This window comes from Bos grunniens, chromosome 8, assembly GCF_055505025.1.
Source record: "Bos grunniens cultivar Pamir isolate PY7600 chromosome 8, Bosgru_T2T1.0, whole genome shotgun sequence".
NCBI classification, from domain to species: domain Eukaryota; kingdom Metazoa; phylum Chordata; class Mammalia; order Artiodactyla; family Bovidae; genus Bos; species Bos grunniens.
Window position 1 is genome coordinate 56,416,752 of NC_141172.1, and position 18,222 is coordinate 56,434,973.

General features: G+C 41.2%; 1 protein-coding gene and 1 long non-coding RNA gene across 5 annotated transcripts in view; one reads left to right on the forward strand and one right to left on the reverse strand.

Moving 5' to 3' along the window:
* The window catches only part of LOC147367090 (uncharacterized), a 46,691-nt gene that overhangs the window by 24,661 nt on the left and 3,808 nt on the right, over nt 1–18,222 (reverse strand). For 2 of the 4 annotated variants that reach the window (XR_015169167.1, XR_015169168.1), the window contains exon 3: nt 6,814–7,307. The exons of the other annotated variants lie outside the window; for them this stretch is intronic. This is a non-coding gene — a long non-coding RNA (uncharacterized LOC147367090). Of the gene's footprint in view, nt 1–6,813; nt 7,308–18,222 lie in introns of those variants that run through there. 4 annotated transcript variants of the gene reach the window in all.
* On the forward strand, nt 8,679–16,715 carry LOC147367092 (spermatogenesis-associated protein 31D3-like). Its single transcript, XM_086414374.1, has 4 exons — nt 8,679–8,819; nt 11,300–11,381; nt 11,934–11,994; nt 12,277–16,715. Exons 1-4 carry the CDS (start codon nt 8,679–8,681, stop codon nt 16,607–16,609), a joined length of 4,617 nt encoding a protein of 1,538 aa, XP_086270500.1. The 3' UTR covers nt 16,610–16,715.

Consider the following 18,222-nt stretch of genomic DNA (forward strand, 5'->3'; position numbering starts at 1 on the left):
GGATGCTGGGTGTTAAAACAAAAAACTAAACTAAAATAAATGTCCACTACAGCCTTCTCTCAGTACTTTTATCTTATCCAGAGTTATGACGTTGATCCTACAATATCTGAAGCTTATGGTCACAGAAAGAAGGCAGATTCTGTGGAGGCCCTGGGAGAGGGACAAAAGGTGGGATGGGGCCTGAGGTGGGGAACATGAAAAGGTGAGAAGCAGTGGAGGGCACTGACCTCCATGTAGATACACCTGTCAATAACCCAGCTTCCCTGTTCCTATAATATCTCATTTCTATTTCCATCCCAGTGCAGTCACTGCACACTGTAGAGCTTATTTCTAGAAACACTTCTGCCATCTGGAATAACAGTCTGACATGCCACCCTTTGGCCTCATCCACCTTATCCTTCCAGCTTATAAACCACTGGCTAATTTTTCAGCATCAGGTCATTTTCCCACTTACTCTTCATCTGTCCATCAAGCTCTTGTGTCTTTTTCTTCTTCTCCAAGGTAGGTTTGATGGTCTATCATGTAAGCAACATTTAAAAAGCTCTACTACAAACAGGCCCCATCCAATCACCTTTAATCCTTCCTGCCTGGCAAAATTAACTCTCTCTGCTTTTTTCAGATTCCTATAAGTAGCAGATCACTATTGGATTAAATCTCACAATCAGGTCTACTGATGCCATGATAAATTCAGCCCTAACACTACTTGGAAATAATGCATTCATTCCTCAATGAATATCATGCTTATATCATGCTTACTATCATGTGAACAAAACAAATGGAGCTTAGCTGTTTCCTAAGTCCATTTTCTCTCCAATGCTACTCAAATCTATTTCAAATCTCCTTTACTTTTTTCAAATCTCCACTTGTTCAGCAGTTGTGCCAAACCACATTCACAGAGGAACTAGTAGCCATGAGATGGGAACTTTTCATCAAAAACCCCAATAAAAACAAACCCCCAAACCCACTCTCTAATTTCTACTTTCCTTCTTCTTTCCTGTTACATGGAAATAAGTTTTTCTCCCCCACCCTCAAAGGAATTACATCTCCTGAGATTTTCTTATTGAGACAGCTAAACTCTAGTCTTGATGGACTTACTCAACCCAGCCAGGAATCCTTTTGTTCCTTCCTTTTCCTTATGAGTTACTCAACATCTTTTATTATTTTCAAAGCTTTTTATATAAAAATGTTTAAATGTGCACAAAAGCAGAATACTGTAACATCCCATATATCCCTCACCCAACTTTCATAATTATCATTGGCATGTGTGATATGTCCCACCTTTTACACTATGATTAAAGTGTAAAAGCCCATTTAAACCTCTTCTTATCCACCTCTTAGATATATGCTATATGCCCAATTAAAGCTCTCATAATTCTTTGATCTTTATCACCTGTGGTAACTCTTATTCACAACAGATGTACACAGCACTGGTTACAAAAAGGCATTGTGCTTTATAGGCTCTGGCAATCAGTTCTGCTCTGCCTTTTAGTCAATGCCGAGGAGTCATTTGAGTGGATCCCTCCTTCAACCCCATTCAAGAAGCAATCTTACAGACCAAATTGAGCACACAGTATTGCTGTCCCCTAATCACACAGTAACTATAACATGCAAAAAGTACAGAAGTATTAAACTGTGCATATTGATAAAGATTTGACATTGCTATCAGTTCAGTTCAGTTGCTCAGTTGTGTCCAACTATTTGCGACCCCATGGACTATAGCACTCCAGGCTTCCCTGTCCATCACCAACTCCCAGAGCTTGCTTAAACTCATGTCCATTGAGTCCTTGATGCCATCCAACCACCTCATCCTTTGTCGTACCCTTCTCCTCCTGCCCTCAATCTTTCCCAGCAACAGGGTCTTTTCCAATGAGTCAATTCTTAGCATCAGGTGGCCAAAGTATTGGAGTTTCAGCTTCAACATCAGTCCTTCCAAGAATATTTGGGACCAATTTCCTTCAGGATTGACTGGTTTGATCCCTTGTGATTCAAGAGACTCTCGAGTCTTCCCCAACACCACAGTTCAAAAACACCAATTCTTTGGCACTCAGCTTTCTATATAGCCCAACTCTCACATCCATACATGACTACTGGAAAAACCATAGCTTTGACCAGATGGATCTTTGTTGGAAAAGTAATGTCTTTGCTTTTTAATATGCTGTCTAGGTTGGTCATAGATTTTCTTCCAAGGAGCAAGCATCTTTTAATTTCACGGCTGCAGTCACCATCTGCAGTGATTTTGGAGCCCAAGAAAATAAAGTCTGTCATGGTTTCCATTGCTTCTCCATCTATTTGCCATGAAGTGATGGGACCGGAAGCTATGATCTTTGTTTTCTGAATGTTGAGTTTTAAGCCAACTTTTTCACTCTCCTCTTTAACTTTCATCAAGAGGTTCTTCAGTTCTTCACTTTCTGCCATAAGGGTGGTGTCATCTACGTATCTGACGTTATTGATATTTCTCCTGGCAACTTTGATTCCAGCTTGTGCTTCATCCAGCCTGGCATTTTGTATGATGTACTCTGCACTTAAGTTTAAAGCAGGGTGACAGTATACAGCCTTGATGTACTCCTTTCCCAATTAGAAAGCAGTTTATGTTCCATGTCCGGTTCTAACTGTTGCTTTTTGACCTGCATACAGATTTCTCAGGAGGCAGGTAAGGTGGTCTGATATTCACATCTCTTTAAGGATTTTCCACAGTTTGTTGTGATCCACACAGTCAAAGGCTTTGGCGTAGTCAATAAAGCAGAGAAGTAGATGTTTTTCTGGAACTCTCTTGCTTATTCAATGATCCAACAGATGTTGGCAATTTGATCTCTGGTTCCTTTGGCTTTTCTAAATCCAGCCTGAACATCCTGAAGTTCACAGTTCATGTACTGTTGAAGCCTGGCTTGGAGAATTTTGAGCATTACTTTGCTAGCCTGTGAGATGAGTGCCATTGTGCAGTAGTTGCAGCATTCTTTGGCATTGACTTTCTTTGGGATTGGAATGAAAACTGACCTTTTCCAGTCCCGTGGCCACTGCTTTGCTGGCATATTGAGTCCAGCACACTCACAGCATCATCTTTTAGGATCTGAAATAGCTCAACTGGAATTCCATCACCTCCAAGCTTTGTTCGTAGTGATGCTTCCTAGATAAATTCACATTCCAGGATGTCTGGCTCTAGGTGAGTGATCATAGCATCGTGGTTATCTGGGTCATGAAGATCTTTTTTGTATAGTTCTTCTGTGTATGCTTGCCACCTCTTCTTAATATCTTCTGCTTCTGTTAGGTCTATACCATTTCCGTCCTATTTTATGCCCATCTTTGCATACAATATTCCCTTGGTATCTCAATTTTCTTCAAGAGATTTCCAGTCTTTCCCATTCTATTGTTTCCCTCTATTTCTTTGCATTGATCACTGAGGAATGCTTTCTTATCTCTCCTTGCTATCTTTGGAACTTTTCATTCAATTGGGTATATGTTTCCTTTTCTCCTTTGCCTTTAGTTTCTCTTGTCAGCTATCTGTAAGGCCTTCTCAGACAACCATTTTGCCTTTTTGCATGTCTTTTTCTTGGGGATGGTTTGATCACTGCCTCCTGTACAATGTCACAAACCTCCATCCATAGTTCTTCAGGTACTCTATCAGATCTAATCCCTTGAATCTGTCTGTCCCTTCCACTGTATAATTGTAAATGATTTGATTTACGTCATACCTGAAAGGTCCAGTGGTTTTCCCTAATTTCTTCAATTTAAGTCTGAATTTGGCAATAAGGAGTTCATGATTTGAGTTCAAGATCAGCTCCTGGTTTTGTTTTTGCTGACTGTATAGAGCTTCTCCATCTTCAGCTGCATAGAATATAATCAACCTGATTTTGGTACTGACCATCTGGTGATGTCCATGTTTAGAGTCTTCTCTTGTGTTGTTGGAAGAGGGTGTTTGCTATGACCAACCAGTGCATTCTCTTGGCAAAATTCTGTTAGCCTTTGTCCTGCTTCATTTTGTATTTCAAGGCCGTACTTGCAGTTACTCCAGGTATCTCTTGACTTCCTACTTTTGCATTCCAGTCTCCTATGATGAAAAGGACATCTTCTTTTTGGTGTTAGTTCTAGAAGGTCCTGTAGGTATTCATATAACCGTTGAACTTCAGCTTCTTCAGCATTAGTGGTTGGGGCATAGACTTGGATTACTGTGATACTGAATGGTTTGACTTGGAAATGAACAGAGATCATTCTATTGTTTTTGAGACTGCACCCAAGTACTGCATTTTGGACTCTCTTGTTGACTATGAGGGCTACTCCATTTCTTCTAAGGGATTCTTGCCTACAGTAGTAGATATAATGGTCATCTGAATTAAATTCACCCATTCCAGTCCATTTTAGTTCATTGATTCCTAAAATGTTGATGTTCACTCTTGCCATCTCATTTGACCACTTCCAATTTACCTTGATTCATGGACCTAACATTCCAGGTTCCTATGCAATACTGTTTTCTACAGTATCAGATTTTACTTCTATCACCAGTCACATGCACAACTGGGTTTTTCCTTTGGCTCTGTCTCTTCATTCTTTTTGGAGTCATTTCTCCACTCTTCTCTAGTAGCATATTGGGCACCTACCGACTTGGGGTGTTAATCTTTCATGTCATATCTTTCTGGCTTATCATACTGTTCATGTGCTTTTAAATACATATAAGAAAATATTTTTCTTGTCACACAGTTAAAATGAGCTACTGTGTTATGATTAAACATAGTAGATCAAATACACTTGCTTATTATTATAATATCTTCTCAAATGCCATTAAAAGAGTAGATGAAAAGAGGCTCAACATCACTAGCCATCAGGGAAATGAAAACCAAAGTTGCTATGAGATAACATTTCACACACACAGGAATGGCTATAATCAAAAAGTCAGATTCAAACAACTGTTAGTGAGAATTAAAAAAAACTTGAACCCTGATACACTGCTTCTGGTAATGAAAACTGGTGCAAATGTTTTGAAAAACAGTCTGGCAGTGCCTCAGAATATTAAACATAGAGTTACCATGAAAGAAGTGAAAGTGAAAATTGCTCAGTTGTATCAGACTCTTTGTGACCCCATGGACAATACAATCCATGGAATTCTCCAGGCAAGAATACCGGAGTGGGTAGCCTTTCCCTTCTCCAGAAAATCTTCCTAACCCAGGGATCAAACCCAATTCCCCCACATTGCAGGTGGATTCTTTACCAGCTGAGCCATCAGGGAAGCCCAGAGTTACCATGTGACCCAGCAATTCCACTTCTAGGTATAATATATAATCAAGAGAAATGAAAATATATGTACGCAAAAAACCTGTAAACAAATGTCTATAGCAATTGTATTCATAAGAGTTAATGGTAGAAATAACCCAAATGTCCATCAACTGATGAACAGGTAAATCAAATACATTCTATCTATGCAGTTAATATTATTTTGGCATAAAAAGCCATAAACTGATACGTTTCAACATGGCTGAACTGTGAAAACATTATGCTAATAAAGAAGCCAGTCACAAAATGACTACATATGACTCCATTCATATGAAATATCCAATTAGGGAAACCAAGACAGAACAGAACGTAGATTAGTGGTTCCTTACAGCCGTAAGATGGGGGAAGGGGATTATGAGGCTAAAGGTTATGAGGTTCTTTTTAAAGCCATGAAAATATTTTAAAAATTGACTGTAGTAATGCACATATCTGAGTATAATAAAAATCATGGAACTACCCACTTTAAATGAGTGAATTGTATGGTGTGCTGTAGTGTGTGCTTAGTTGCTCAGTCATGTCCAACTCTTTGTGACTCCATGGACTGTAGCCCTGCCAAGCTTCTCAGTCCATGGGGATTCTTCAGGCAAGAATACTGGAGTGGGTTGCCATGCCCTCCTCCAGGAAATATTCCCAACCCAGGGATTGAATCCTGGTCTCCCGCACTGTGGGCAGATTCTATACCATCTGAGCCACTAGAGAAGCCCAAGCATACTAGAGTGGGTAGTCTATCCCTTATCCAGGAGAACTTCCTGACTCAGGAATGGAAATGGGGTCTCCTGCATTGGAGGCGGATTCATTACCAGCTGAGCTACCCGGGAAGCCCTAATTGTATGGTATGTGAACTGTGTTTCAATAAACTGTAGAAACAAAGGATTCCAAAGAAGTGCTTGAGGATGACAAGGAGAGAGGATATGGCAATAGATGTCAACACATTTTTAGAAGATGGAAATCTGGCGAAAGAATGGTAACTGACAAGCAGAAGAGGCAAAGTGCTGGCAAACCAATTCACACCACAAAATCCTGGAAGATGAATGAGCTGGTGGCACCAGATAAGAAAAATCAGCGGATCCAAGCTGTAAATGTGTTGTCCATTTTTTTTTTGTTCTGCATTGGGTATAATTAAAATTTTTGTGGGGGGTGGTACTCTTCTTCAACATTTTCTAAAATCCTGTTGAAATGTGCAGAGGATCCCAGATGTCTTGCTGGGGACAGAGCCTGAGATAACTTTTACGCTGGCATTGTTTACTTCAGGGGTCTGAAGATGGTGGTGGTGGTAGCTGTAGGAATCAAAGCTAGAAATCTCAACAGTTAGGTAAAATCCAGGACAACAAGCAATGTTCTGTTTTTTAAGTGTATTTATATGAAAATAATTAAACTTGTGGAAAAGTTGCATGGATGGTAAAACCATGTACCCTTTATCCAGACTTACCTATTAACATTTTGACCTATTTGAGATCCCTCCCTTTTCTGTCTCTTTGACTCTGCTTCTGTCTTTTTCCCTCCTTTCCTCTCCTTTCTGTTTATATATGAATACACACATATAGACATATATGAAAAATATGCATATATTTCTGAATATTTGAGAAAATACTTTATGTATTATGCACCTTCTCATTGAATATTTCACTGTGTATTTAAGAAAAAAAGATTCTCTTACATGTAGTACAATTATTTATCCTTTCAGTAAATGTAACAATGACTTAACAATGGCATAAAACTTTTAACTCATCTATTCATATTCAATTTTTTTTCAATTTATTGAGTAATGTCCTTTGTAATTGTTTTTTTCAAAACCTTCATTAAAGGATTCAGTGTAAAATCACAGATTGCATTTAGTTGTCTTGTGTCTTTAGTCTCCTTTAATCTGGATTAGTGTTTTTTAGTCTTCCTTTTTTATGACAAGGTCATTTTTTGAAGAATATATTTGATGTGTCATCTTTATAACCTCTTTTCTTTTGGTGGAACTTATCTTGCTCAGACTTTAGAGAATGTTTTTACAGTTGGGAATCCTAGGGACCTCAGGGACAGTCAGGACCAGCCTTCCTCTGGAAAAAAAAAAAGAAAAAAAAAAACCCGAAATAACACCAGAGATACAAAGATATGTGGAGGGATTTTTTAAAATAAATACACCTCCTGTGGTCAAGGGAGGTAGGTATAGACAATGGAGTGGGCTTGAAGCGCATATTCCTTTTGGGTAGAAATAATGGTGGCACTGTGGATGCAGAAGACAGGTGAAGGAAGGAGCTGTCATTGCTGGTAAACCCTCCTCAGAGGGGAGGGAAAGAATTAGGTATCTGGGGTCAAGACTGATTCATTAGACTCAATGAGAGAATGCAGGCAAGCAAAGTATGGAAATGACACAGGGGTTAATTTCAGCAGTTTATAATCTAAGGAAGCTATAACGGGTACAACTAGTAAATGACTACAACTAGTAAATGACTAATAACTAGCATAGGGAGATGAAATAAATGCATGTACACCATTGTGTACATGCATCAACAAAAGTGATGTTATGTCCACAAAGGTATGGAGATGCCAATAGAAATTTTAGTGAAAAGAAAGTAGATGAGAGTGTATTTGGTCCTGCAGGTTGTGTTCTGTAAAATAAAAAAAAAAAATTTAAATGTTGTGAGGAGAAGAAGGGATTTGTCAGATGAAAGAGGGAGCAGCAGGAAGAGACACTCTATGGGTGGAGGGGGCTAGGTTTGAGAACCTTAAGGGGCTGAATAGCTTAAGAGGGATTTTGGGAAAAAAAGAATTACCCAAGATTTCTAAGTTTTTTGCTATAGGGTCATGAGCGTGCCATGCCCTTGTTTCTCTTTTTGTCATGCTTCCTATTTATTAACATAGGCCACTCTGCACACTTGTGCTTTTTGGTGAATTCTTTTGAGGAGATACGGGGGAGTGGGTGACATATATTTATGCCTCTGGCTCCATGCAAGTAAAGACACATTATATATGAGGGGAAGCTGTAGTTGAAGGCAGAGTAGACCTTGGAGGTGTAAATCCCTTGGCACAGCAGAGTTTTATATATTATGTGGGGTCCAAAGGGTGACCATTAGGCAATAAGGTCTCAGTTAATATCTAGGTAACAGGTGGAATAAATAGGAATTTTCACTAAAGTAAATATATGGTATGTGAATGTGTGGTTGGAAAGGTAGATCAGAAGTATCTAAAGGGCCCTGGAGGGATGGATGGATCTGCTGGGTTGGGTGGTGGGGAAGGACTGTGGTTTCATCTTTCTTGTGTTGTCCCCTCCCCCACCCTCAAGAACCTTTGGTGTTTAGCTAAACCTCTGTGATGTGGGCCTAGAACTCTAGTCTAGAATGTGCACTTTAAATGCCCAGATGCCTGAGGCAGCAATGCACTTCTGATGATTTGGATCATCATCTTTGTCTGAAGAAACTTACTGCACCATGGCTGAGTTTCAGCTCAACTTCCTAAGTTTTCCCATCCTTGCCTTTGTGTGTTGGGTGGGGCTCCTTCTTCTGTCACTATGCTACCTAAAGGGGAACTCAAGTTTCTCAATATTTTGGAAACAGGGAGACATCGACCAGGTCAGTAAGCCAGAGTCCCTCAAAGATATTAAATCTTTCTTTTCAAATGGATGCATTCAGTGCTATCAGTTTCCCTCCAGGTACTGTTTCTTTTGTATCTCACAAACTTTGACAAGTTGTATTTTAATTTTCATTTAGTTAAAAATTTTTCTTTTTTCTGAGATTTCTTCCTTGACCCATTTGTTAGTAGCATGCTGTTTACTCTTCAAACATTTTGGCATTTTGGCCTTTCTAACTATCTGTAAACGATTTCTAGTTTAATTCTATTATCATCTAAAAACACATTTTGCATGATTTCTAGTTTGCATTTGTTAAGATGCATTTCATGGTCCAGAATGTGGTCTATTTTGGTCAATGTTCCATGTGTGCTTGAGAAGAATGTGTATTCTGTTGTTGGATGGAGTATTCTATAAATGTCAATTAGATCAATTTGACTGATGGTGCTGGTTAGGTCAACTCTACCATTACTGATTTTCTGCCTGCTGAATCTGTCCATTTCTGATAGACGGGAGTTGAAGTCTCCAAAAATAACAGTAGATTCATCTAATTGTCCTTACAGTTGGGCCAGTTTTTGCTTCCCATATTTTGACAGTCTGTTGTTAGACTGTATACATGTTAAGGATTGTTGTATCTTCTTAGAGAACTGACCCTTTTGTTGTTATGTACTGTCCCTCTTTATCCCTCATAACTCTCCTTGTTCTGAAGTCTGCTTTGTCTGAAATTAATATAGCTCCTCCTGCTTCTTTCATCAGTGTTAGCATGGTACAGTATCTTTATTTTTAAAGTGGGTGTTTGGTAGGCAACACATAATTGGATCTTATTTTATCCACTGACAATCTAGCTTTTAATTGAAAGTATTTAGACCACTTACATTTAGCAATTTTCTATATGGTTGGATTAATATCCATCATGTCTGTAACTGTTTAGTATTTATTATAAGTATTCTTTTCTTCTTCCCCTCTTTTTGTGCCTTTTCTGGTTTCAAACAAGTACTTTATAGGATTCCCTCTCTCTCTTCTCTTAGCATATCAAGTATTCTATGCCATAGAATTTGCAATATATTCAATACATTAACAACTAATGTACTGACAACTAATACACTGACAACTCAAATCTACTTTCATATAAACACTATACCACTTCATAAGTAGTACAGGTTCTGTTATAACAGAGTTCCCAATTCCTCCCTCCCATCCCTTGTAACACTGATGTCATTTATTTCACCTATCCATATACTATGGTCACTCAATACATTATCAGTAGTATCATTAAGTCAATTGAGAATAAGAAAAATCAAAGTGTTTTTTTTCTTTTACCATCATTGATTCCTTTTCCTCTCTTCCTTTATGAAGACTTGAGATGTTGTTTTCCTTCTTCCTATAGAACTTTTTTTAACATTTATTCCAGGGAAGATCTGATGTTGCTGACTCAGTTTTAGTTTGTCTTGAGACAGTTTTTATTTCTCCTTTACTTTTGAAGGATAATTTCACTAGATAAAAAGTTCTGGAGTGATTTTTTTCTTTCAACACTTTAATATTTCAGTCAATTTTCTTTTTGCTTGCATGGTTTATGATCAAAAGTGAAAGTGAAAGTCACTCAGTCAACTTTTTGTGTCCAATGTCCAATTCTTTGCAACCCATGGACTATATAGTCCATGGAATTCTCCAGGGAGAATACTGGAGTGGGTAGCCTTTCCTTTCTCCAGGGGATCTTCCTAACCCAGGGATCAAATCCAGGTCTCCTGCATTGCAAGTGATTCTTTACTAGCAGAGCCACAAGGAAAGCCCAAGAATACTGGAGTGGGTAGCCTATTCTTTCTCCAGCAGATCTTTAAGACCCAGGAATCAAACCAGGGTCTCCTGCACTGCAGGTGGATTCTTTACCAACTGAGCTATCAGGGAAGCTCTGATTTATGATGAGAAGCCCATAATTCTCATCCTTGTTCCTCTAGAGGTACGGCATTATTTTCTTCTGTTTTCTTTCAAGATTTTATCTTTCAGGTTCCTACAGCTTTAATAAAATATGTCCAGGTTTAGACTTTCTTAGTATTTATGCTGCTTGGTGTTCTCTGAGCTTCCACAATCTATGGTTAGTCTATCATTAATTTTGGAAAATCTTGGGCTGTTACTTCTTCAAATGTTTCTTCTGTTCTGTTCTTTCTTCTCATTTTAATATTTCTGTTGCATGTATTGATATACTACACATTTTGAAACTGTCTCAATTCTTGGATATTCTGGGTTTAAATATTAAATTTTTTTCTCTTTGCATTTCAATTTGGAAAGTTTCTATTGCTATACATTCAAAATCACTTTTTTAAGAAGAAAAAATTAAAAACATTTTAAACCTTTAAAATTGATAAAAAGAACATAAAAGTCTATTAATTAGAGTCATATTATTCATGGATAATGAATATATGAGTTTTCTAGAGAGGACTGAGAGAAATGAGCCCTAGGGCTTCATTCTTTTGTTTTTGTTCTCAGCGTCAGGGCAGAACCAGGAGGAGAAGGAAAGGTGGCACACTGAAAGGTAAGGCTCTGCATGTTTCACCAGATCTCTCCAAGGGTGACCCTTCCTGCCTTTTCCATGAGATCCCAGGTCCGTGACCTCTGACGATGTCAGTGGCTAGATACCGTTTCTCTCAGAAACCAGAGGTATCTGGGGAGAGGCTCACGAGGAGGCAGTCCAAGCCTGAGACACTTCTCGGATTCCCTGTTTTTCTCATGGCTGGGCTTGAAACCATGATGGACCTGGGCAATGGGTGTTTCCCCACAGGTGGCCATATGAGATGTCAAGAGTCAGAACTTCTGTGTCCTGACTTTGTATAAGTCCTCTGACTTCCTGGATGATCAGATTCCTCTTTGAGGTAAATAACCATTGACTTTTTCCTCAAAGGGCGGTTCTGAATATCACATGGGAGAATACATATGAAAGCCCTTTGTGAATGATAAGGCAACATATATATTTGAGCCTTGCTATTATTATCACTGACCATGTGATCTTATATTCTAGTTCTTGAGACTCTCCAATCCACCAAGGGTACCACTAAAGGACATTCTACTTAGTCTCCTATAAGTTCTCTTTGTTCCTACCTTCATCACTCTCCTGGTTTCCCAGGTTGGAGAACTTGCCAGAGCGAAGCAGAGGAGGCAAGGAAGGAGCTTTATCTTCTGCAAAGGTGACTAAACATTACCTTCTTTCCTGTATCCCACTTTTTTAGTGGAGTCTTTGAATTTCTAGGGCCTCAGTGAAGCCTGGGATTGACATGGGAGGGAATATCCTCAGATTCAGAATGTGAAAGCCTTGGCAAGAGGGATTAAAAGATACATTGTGAGATTGAAGAAGTCGAAGAATGTGAAAAGATAGTATACATTGGGCAGCCATACTTTTGCCAGAGGTACCAGGGCCTCATGTTTTTTCCTGGTCCTGGCTGTAGTTTTGTACTTCCTATCTCCTGCAGCCCCCTGGGCCAGCATGATGATACCACCTGCTTTCGTCAACTCTTATGTCCAGACCCCTTCTGTGAGGTGTGTAATAACGCAACTGCTGAGGTCAATCGGCTGCTGTTCCTGGAGGCCCTGGAAGATGCTACTTCCTCTGTGTCTCCTTTGGCTTCCACAGCTCCTGTGACTGAGTCATCGTGTACTTTGTCCCCGGCCTTCTCAGCAGTCCCTCCAGGAAACCTACCTCTAGCCTCTCTGCCGGAGCCTTCCTCACTGCCCTCCTCTATTCTCTCCCCTAGCCCAATGACCCCCTTAACTGACTTTTTTTCACCCTCACCAATGGGCCACTCTCTGGCCTCAGAGCCTTTTTCTTCCTTGGATTCTGAATTCCCAGTGGATTATTCCCCACCCCAAACCATTGCTTTCCCCCTTCTCCTACCACATGACACTCAGACAGCAGACCCTGTTGTCCCAGCAGAGGCCACATTGTTTCTGGATACCATTTCCTCTCTTGACCCCACCCTTTCCCAAGATATCAACCCCTTATCAGATTTGTCCCAGACGATGAATCCCATTGATTCTTTTGCTTGTCCTCATGCACCACCAACCCCATTTGTTTCACCACCATCAGATTGCACTTTATCTGTGACTCAACCTAAATCAATTTCCACTTTATTGAAGCCTGTTCTGGAGAAGTCATCTCCAGATAGCCCTAGTGAGTTGTCCACTTGTGTTTCAACAATCAGAGGCACTGAGCATTCAAGTCTATCAATTTCAGACTTCTCTTTGTGGCAAGCTCAGGCCATGAACGGGCTCCTCCCAGCATTACCACACTCTGATTTTCAGCGAGAGCATGTTTCCCTCCATCCACAAGACACTTATCTCTGGGGAGACTCTGTTACAAAGCACAAGGAGGCCAATAGCCATTCTTTCTCTGGCTTTAACATCCGTGGACTCTTGGAGAGACAAATAAAAAACAGAATGGCTTTCCCGAGTTTAGAGAAGAAAGAAAAGGAAGAGGGTCCATTTTCAAAACAAATGTGGTCAGAATACCAACGGACATCTTCAGGGAATTTGTTGCAGTCTCTTGATGTGCAGAACACTACAGCCCCCCAAAGTGGCTGGAACAGTGAAAGCAAACCAGAGAAGCTTCACATTTGTCAGCGGCTCTTATATGTCAAGACTTTGGGGGGTAACTTGCAGCAGAAATATAGCCAGCTCTTCTGGGGTCTTCCCTCTTTGCACAGTGAATCCCTAGTGGCTACTCTTCTGGTTTCTAGTAGTAGTTCCCCTCTAGAGTCTCACTTTGTCTTATTCAATGGAATCTGTAATGCTCCTGCAGTCAAAATGTGGGATCAAGAATCTCCACCACTTCTTCATTCCCGTCCCCATCTCCTTCCCCATGTATATCCACCACAATCCTTGCCTCAAACTAAGCCACAATCCCAGTCTCTACCTTTCACTCAGGTCCAGCCCCAGGCCCACCTTCAAGCCCGACTCCCAATCCTATCATCCTCTTCTCCATCCCAAATTAGGGACTGTGGAGTGTCTTTCCACAGATTCCAGAATGAGTCGGACTTTCATATTGCAACTGAAAATCAACATCTGGAGTGGCATGTGTTACAGAAGCAACAGGAAAGTTTGTGGGGTTTAGTTCCTGTGCTCCAAAAATCTCAAGCCACTTGTTCTCAAGCTCATAACCTCCCATTGGTCAACCAGCCATCCCATACCTATGTACCAGTCTCTATCCTTCCTGGCCATTTTCATATCACCAGTGAACCCCAGGAGAAACTGCAGCTCCACGTTCCAAGGAGGCTAATTCCACGCTGGTACCTCCAAGCCTGTAGGAATCTAGAGTCTCTAGCACTGATGGGGCCTCAATGCAAATTAGCAGAAGTACCTCAGCAGAGAGGCAGGCATGTTCAGTTACAACTTTCTGAGCTTCAGGGCCAGGGTAGCAACAATATAGAGAAGACTGAATTGGGTCTCCCAGGAAATTTCCATGAGAGGGTCTCAACAAAGTTTCAGCTAAGGGATGACATGAGGAAGAATCTTGGCTATATCCTTGAGAAGAGCCCAGAAGACAGCCCACAAGATAGCTCAGAATGCTACCTAGTGCAGGGTCTGAGGGCTGCCTTGGGGACAAAAACTAATCGTGTGTGTCACTCAAGGAATCACTCAAGGAATGAATTACTAAATGTCTCAAGAAAGGACATAGATCGGAATCAAATAAAAAACATTCTTAGATTACATGTGAGCACAAAGTCTTGGCAGATTAGTGTGGGTAGGATTCCTACAAGTGTGTGTCGTTCATGGCTGGCTGACGACAATACTTTGCTTCCTTCTGCAAGCTCCCAAACCAATGTGGAAGACCCACATTCAAAAAACACAATTGTAGGTAAAGTATGCCACCAGATTAGCACTCCAGAGCTTTCTTTTCTTGATCACAATACCCTAAAGGTGCTAGAAGCCCATATTTTAAGGTTTCGTGTGACTCAGAGATGGGGCCTACCCCTCAAGGTTCTTGAATCCATAAAATTCTATATGTTGAGAGAAGCCAAAATATGGCCTCTTCCTCAATTTGACTTTCCCTCCTCAACCACCCATATTTCTGGGGTAGACTCCAAAGATGAGCTTTCCAAGCCTCTTGAAGAAAGATCTAAAACTTCTCAGGGAAATAAGGTGAGAACCACAAATTCAACCCCCATGCTGGATCATCCTCTCCCTGTTATCTCATCTGTGGGCCAAGAAGGACAGAGGGCCCCACAACCATCATACTCTGATACCTACCAAAAGCTTGCAGGGGACATTCAGACAATTGAGTGTGGCAGACAGACTTTTCAGCCCGTCACACACAGAAACAAAGACAAAGTAAGTCAAAATGAGACTCTACTGGATGACAGACGCAGCCCAGTGGCGCCCATAAGGCAAGGTGGGTATAGACCTGAGCCAAGGAATGAGACCATGAACTTCAGTGATAGAGTAGAAATGATTCAGGGCCAAAAGATAGCGAGGAAAAATTCACAACATTCCACAATGTTCAGTGTGTCCAGGGAGATATTCAGGGCCAAGGAGCTTCATGCTCTTGAATCACAATCCTGTAACATCTTGCCAACCAGCAAATTGAGAAGCTCCCAAATGACAAAGGTCAAAATGATTAAAGCAGAAACTACCCTGACCACTCAATGTCCCCCACCAAAAATATCTGTTCCCCAAGATTCTGATATATCAGACTTTCAAAAACAGATCCTTACTGAGTTAAAGTTAAAATTCAAAAATAAGGAGCATAGCCAGGCTGACCACTGTCCCACAGACATGACCCCGACTTCAAGTAGGTTGCCTTCCAAGTCTTCACAGACTCTTGCCCAGAGTGTCTCCACTGGGGACATGGCAGCTTCCCAGGTGCCAAACATCCACTCGGAGGACAGTGGGACCAGCATGGAGCAGAGGCAGGATCCCTCTAAGCATGTACTATTGAAGTGCCAGGATAATAACTTCCCACCTGCTGCAGAGAGAAAGCCTTTGGGTTCCAAAGCAGGAGAATACAGAAGTGAAAATTCAGGAGCAGGGATGTCTACAGGCAGAAAGAAGTGCCACCTTGTTGAGGAAAGAGAATTAAAGGACACTTCCTCATCTCTGTCACAGAATGAGCAGCTTCCTCCTGAAAGTTTCTTCAGAAAAAAGATGAGGCGATTTTTTCAGTGGATTGATTTCATGAGAAAAACAAAAGACCAGGAAAGTCCCCAGCAAAAAGCCAAATTCATGTCAACCTTTGCACAGCACCAAGACTCAATTGAAAGTGCAGCTCTCTTTGTGAGTCATGGGCCCCTTGAAGCTCACGAGCTCATGAGAGCCATTGGGAAGATCCTAGAAGAGAAGCTGGCATGTAGGTTTGAATCTGAGGCCTTGGAATTAAGTCAGCGCAAGAAGGAACTGCAGACCCAGGTAATGCCTGGTAAGGGACATCCCTCCAACTATGGTGCTCTCCCTGACTTACAGCAAGAGGAATGGGTAAGTCCCAAGTCCTCAAACCAAGAAGCTGTTTATGCTGATCAGAGTTGTCTTACAAGTGTCAGACAGAACAGAGATGGGGTCAGACATCCCCTAAAAGATGTGGCCTTTGAGGATCAGGTATTATGTCAGAATCAACCCTCTTCCCTGCCCTCCAGGGAGCTGGTAAGCCATCCAAGCCCCACCTATGTGCGTCAAGAATGCCAGATCCCTCCAGCCCCCCTCACTCCTGAAGAAGACACTGTGTTCAGAGATCTAACTCTTCTATTCAAACAGAAATCACTTCTCCAGCATTTTGAGGGAGAAGAAATTTCTCCAAACGACTCATTCAGTCACTGAGAAAACCTTGCAGTTTTCATGATAAGACATTCTCAGATGAAAACAACCTTCCTTTAGTAAATCGAGAATTTTTATCCTCCTCAATAAATGTTCTAATAGAGAAACACTAATGCTCTCTGTGTACTGCACTGGGTGCATGGGTTTTAGTTATCCTGGTACTTGTATGTGGGAAATGGAAGGAGTAGTTCAGTTCATTCTGATTTCCTCTCGGTGTCTAAGAGGCTTCCTTGCGGGGAGCCTGACAGTGGTCTTCTCAGTTTTATCCTGGAGTCCTTTATTTGATCCTGCTCTGATATCCTCTACCTAAAAAACTTAATTATTTTTTATTAAAAAGTACAAAAATTTACTCTAGAAATTTTCAGGCTTTTGAAAAGTGAGAAGATATCTTAAAGTCTAGAACTTGGCTTAAACTATCTTTTCATCTGCTCTCAAACTATCCTGAGCCATATACAGCTATAGGGTGGAATGAGTTACTCTAGCATAATATAGCCAGATTTGACTCTTGTTGCCTCAAAAAGTTTTAGAGAATGTTTAGGCCTTGAAGTTAGTGGTAGACAGAAATCTTCCTCTTAGATCTCTTGGTGAGGAATAAATGTCCTGCAATGAAGAACTCTTTCATCCTTTATGAATTTTGTGGTGATGGGCCACATCTCCCACTCCTTGCTGCTGCTAAGTCACTTCAGTCGTGTCCGACTCTGTGCGACCCCATAGATGGCAGCCCACCAGGCTCCCCCGTCCCTGGGATTCTCCAGGCAGTAACACTGGAGTGGGTTGCCATTTCCTTCTCCAATGCATGAAAGTGAAAAGTGAAAGTGAAGTCGCTCAGTCGTGTCCTACTCCTAGCGACCCCATGGACTGCAGCCTTCCATGCTCCTCTGTCCATGGGATTTTCCAGGCAAGAGTACTGGAGTGGGGTGCCATTGCCTTCTCCGTCTCCCATGCCTTACCCGACCCTAATGAAAATAAGTAGCAGTTCACCCTTTACCTTTCCTCTACCCTTACTGGAGCAGTAGGGAAGACAGAATTTGCAGCTCTGAAAAGGCTGAGGGATATGAATATTTTCTTGAAGACGGTCTTACTTTTGTTTAGAAAATGTTCCTGATCCCAGAGTAACTCACAGGTAGGTGGTCATTGAATGAGGTGTATACAGATAGATAGGCTTTACAATTGTGGACACTGGCCTGGCCAGGGTCAGAATTCAGCAGATTCTTCTGGCTGAAGAATCTGCTGCACGTGGGATGTTTAATCTGGAAAGCATATTTTGAGCTTGATGATGAGGTCTCCCTGCTTGTGAAAGCACCTCAAGGAACAGGAAGAGCTGCTCTTCAAGGAAATCTCTTCAGGGTGGTATTATTGTAAGACGAAGAGATCACCTGGCCACTGTTGGCAGGAATGGTCATTGGGCAGCCACCCAGAATTTTGGGGAAAAGGAGAGAGTAAATAAAATGTAATGATGGAGTGAGTGGGAAAGGAAGACAAAAATGAGAAGGGAAAGAATGACATCATCATCACTACTTATGATCCCATACTGACCACCCACCCACTTCACCCAACACAACCCTACCTATGCCTCCAGCAGCTCCTGGAGACTAATCAGGGCTTTTAGAGTATGA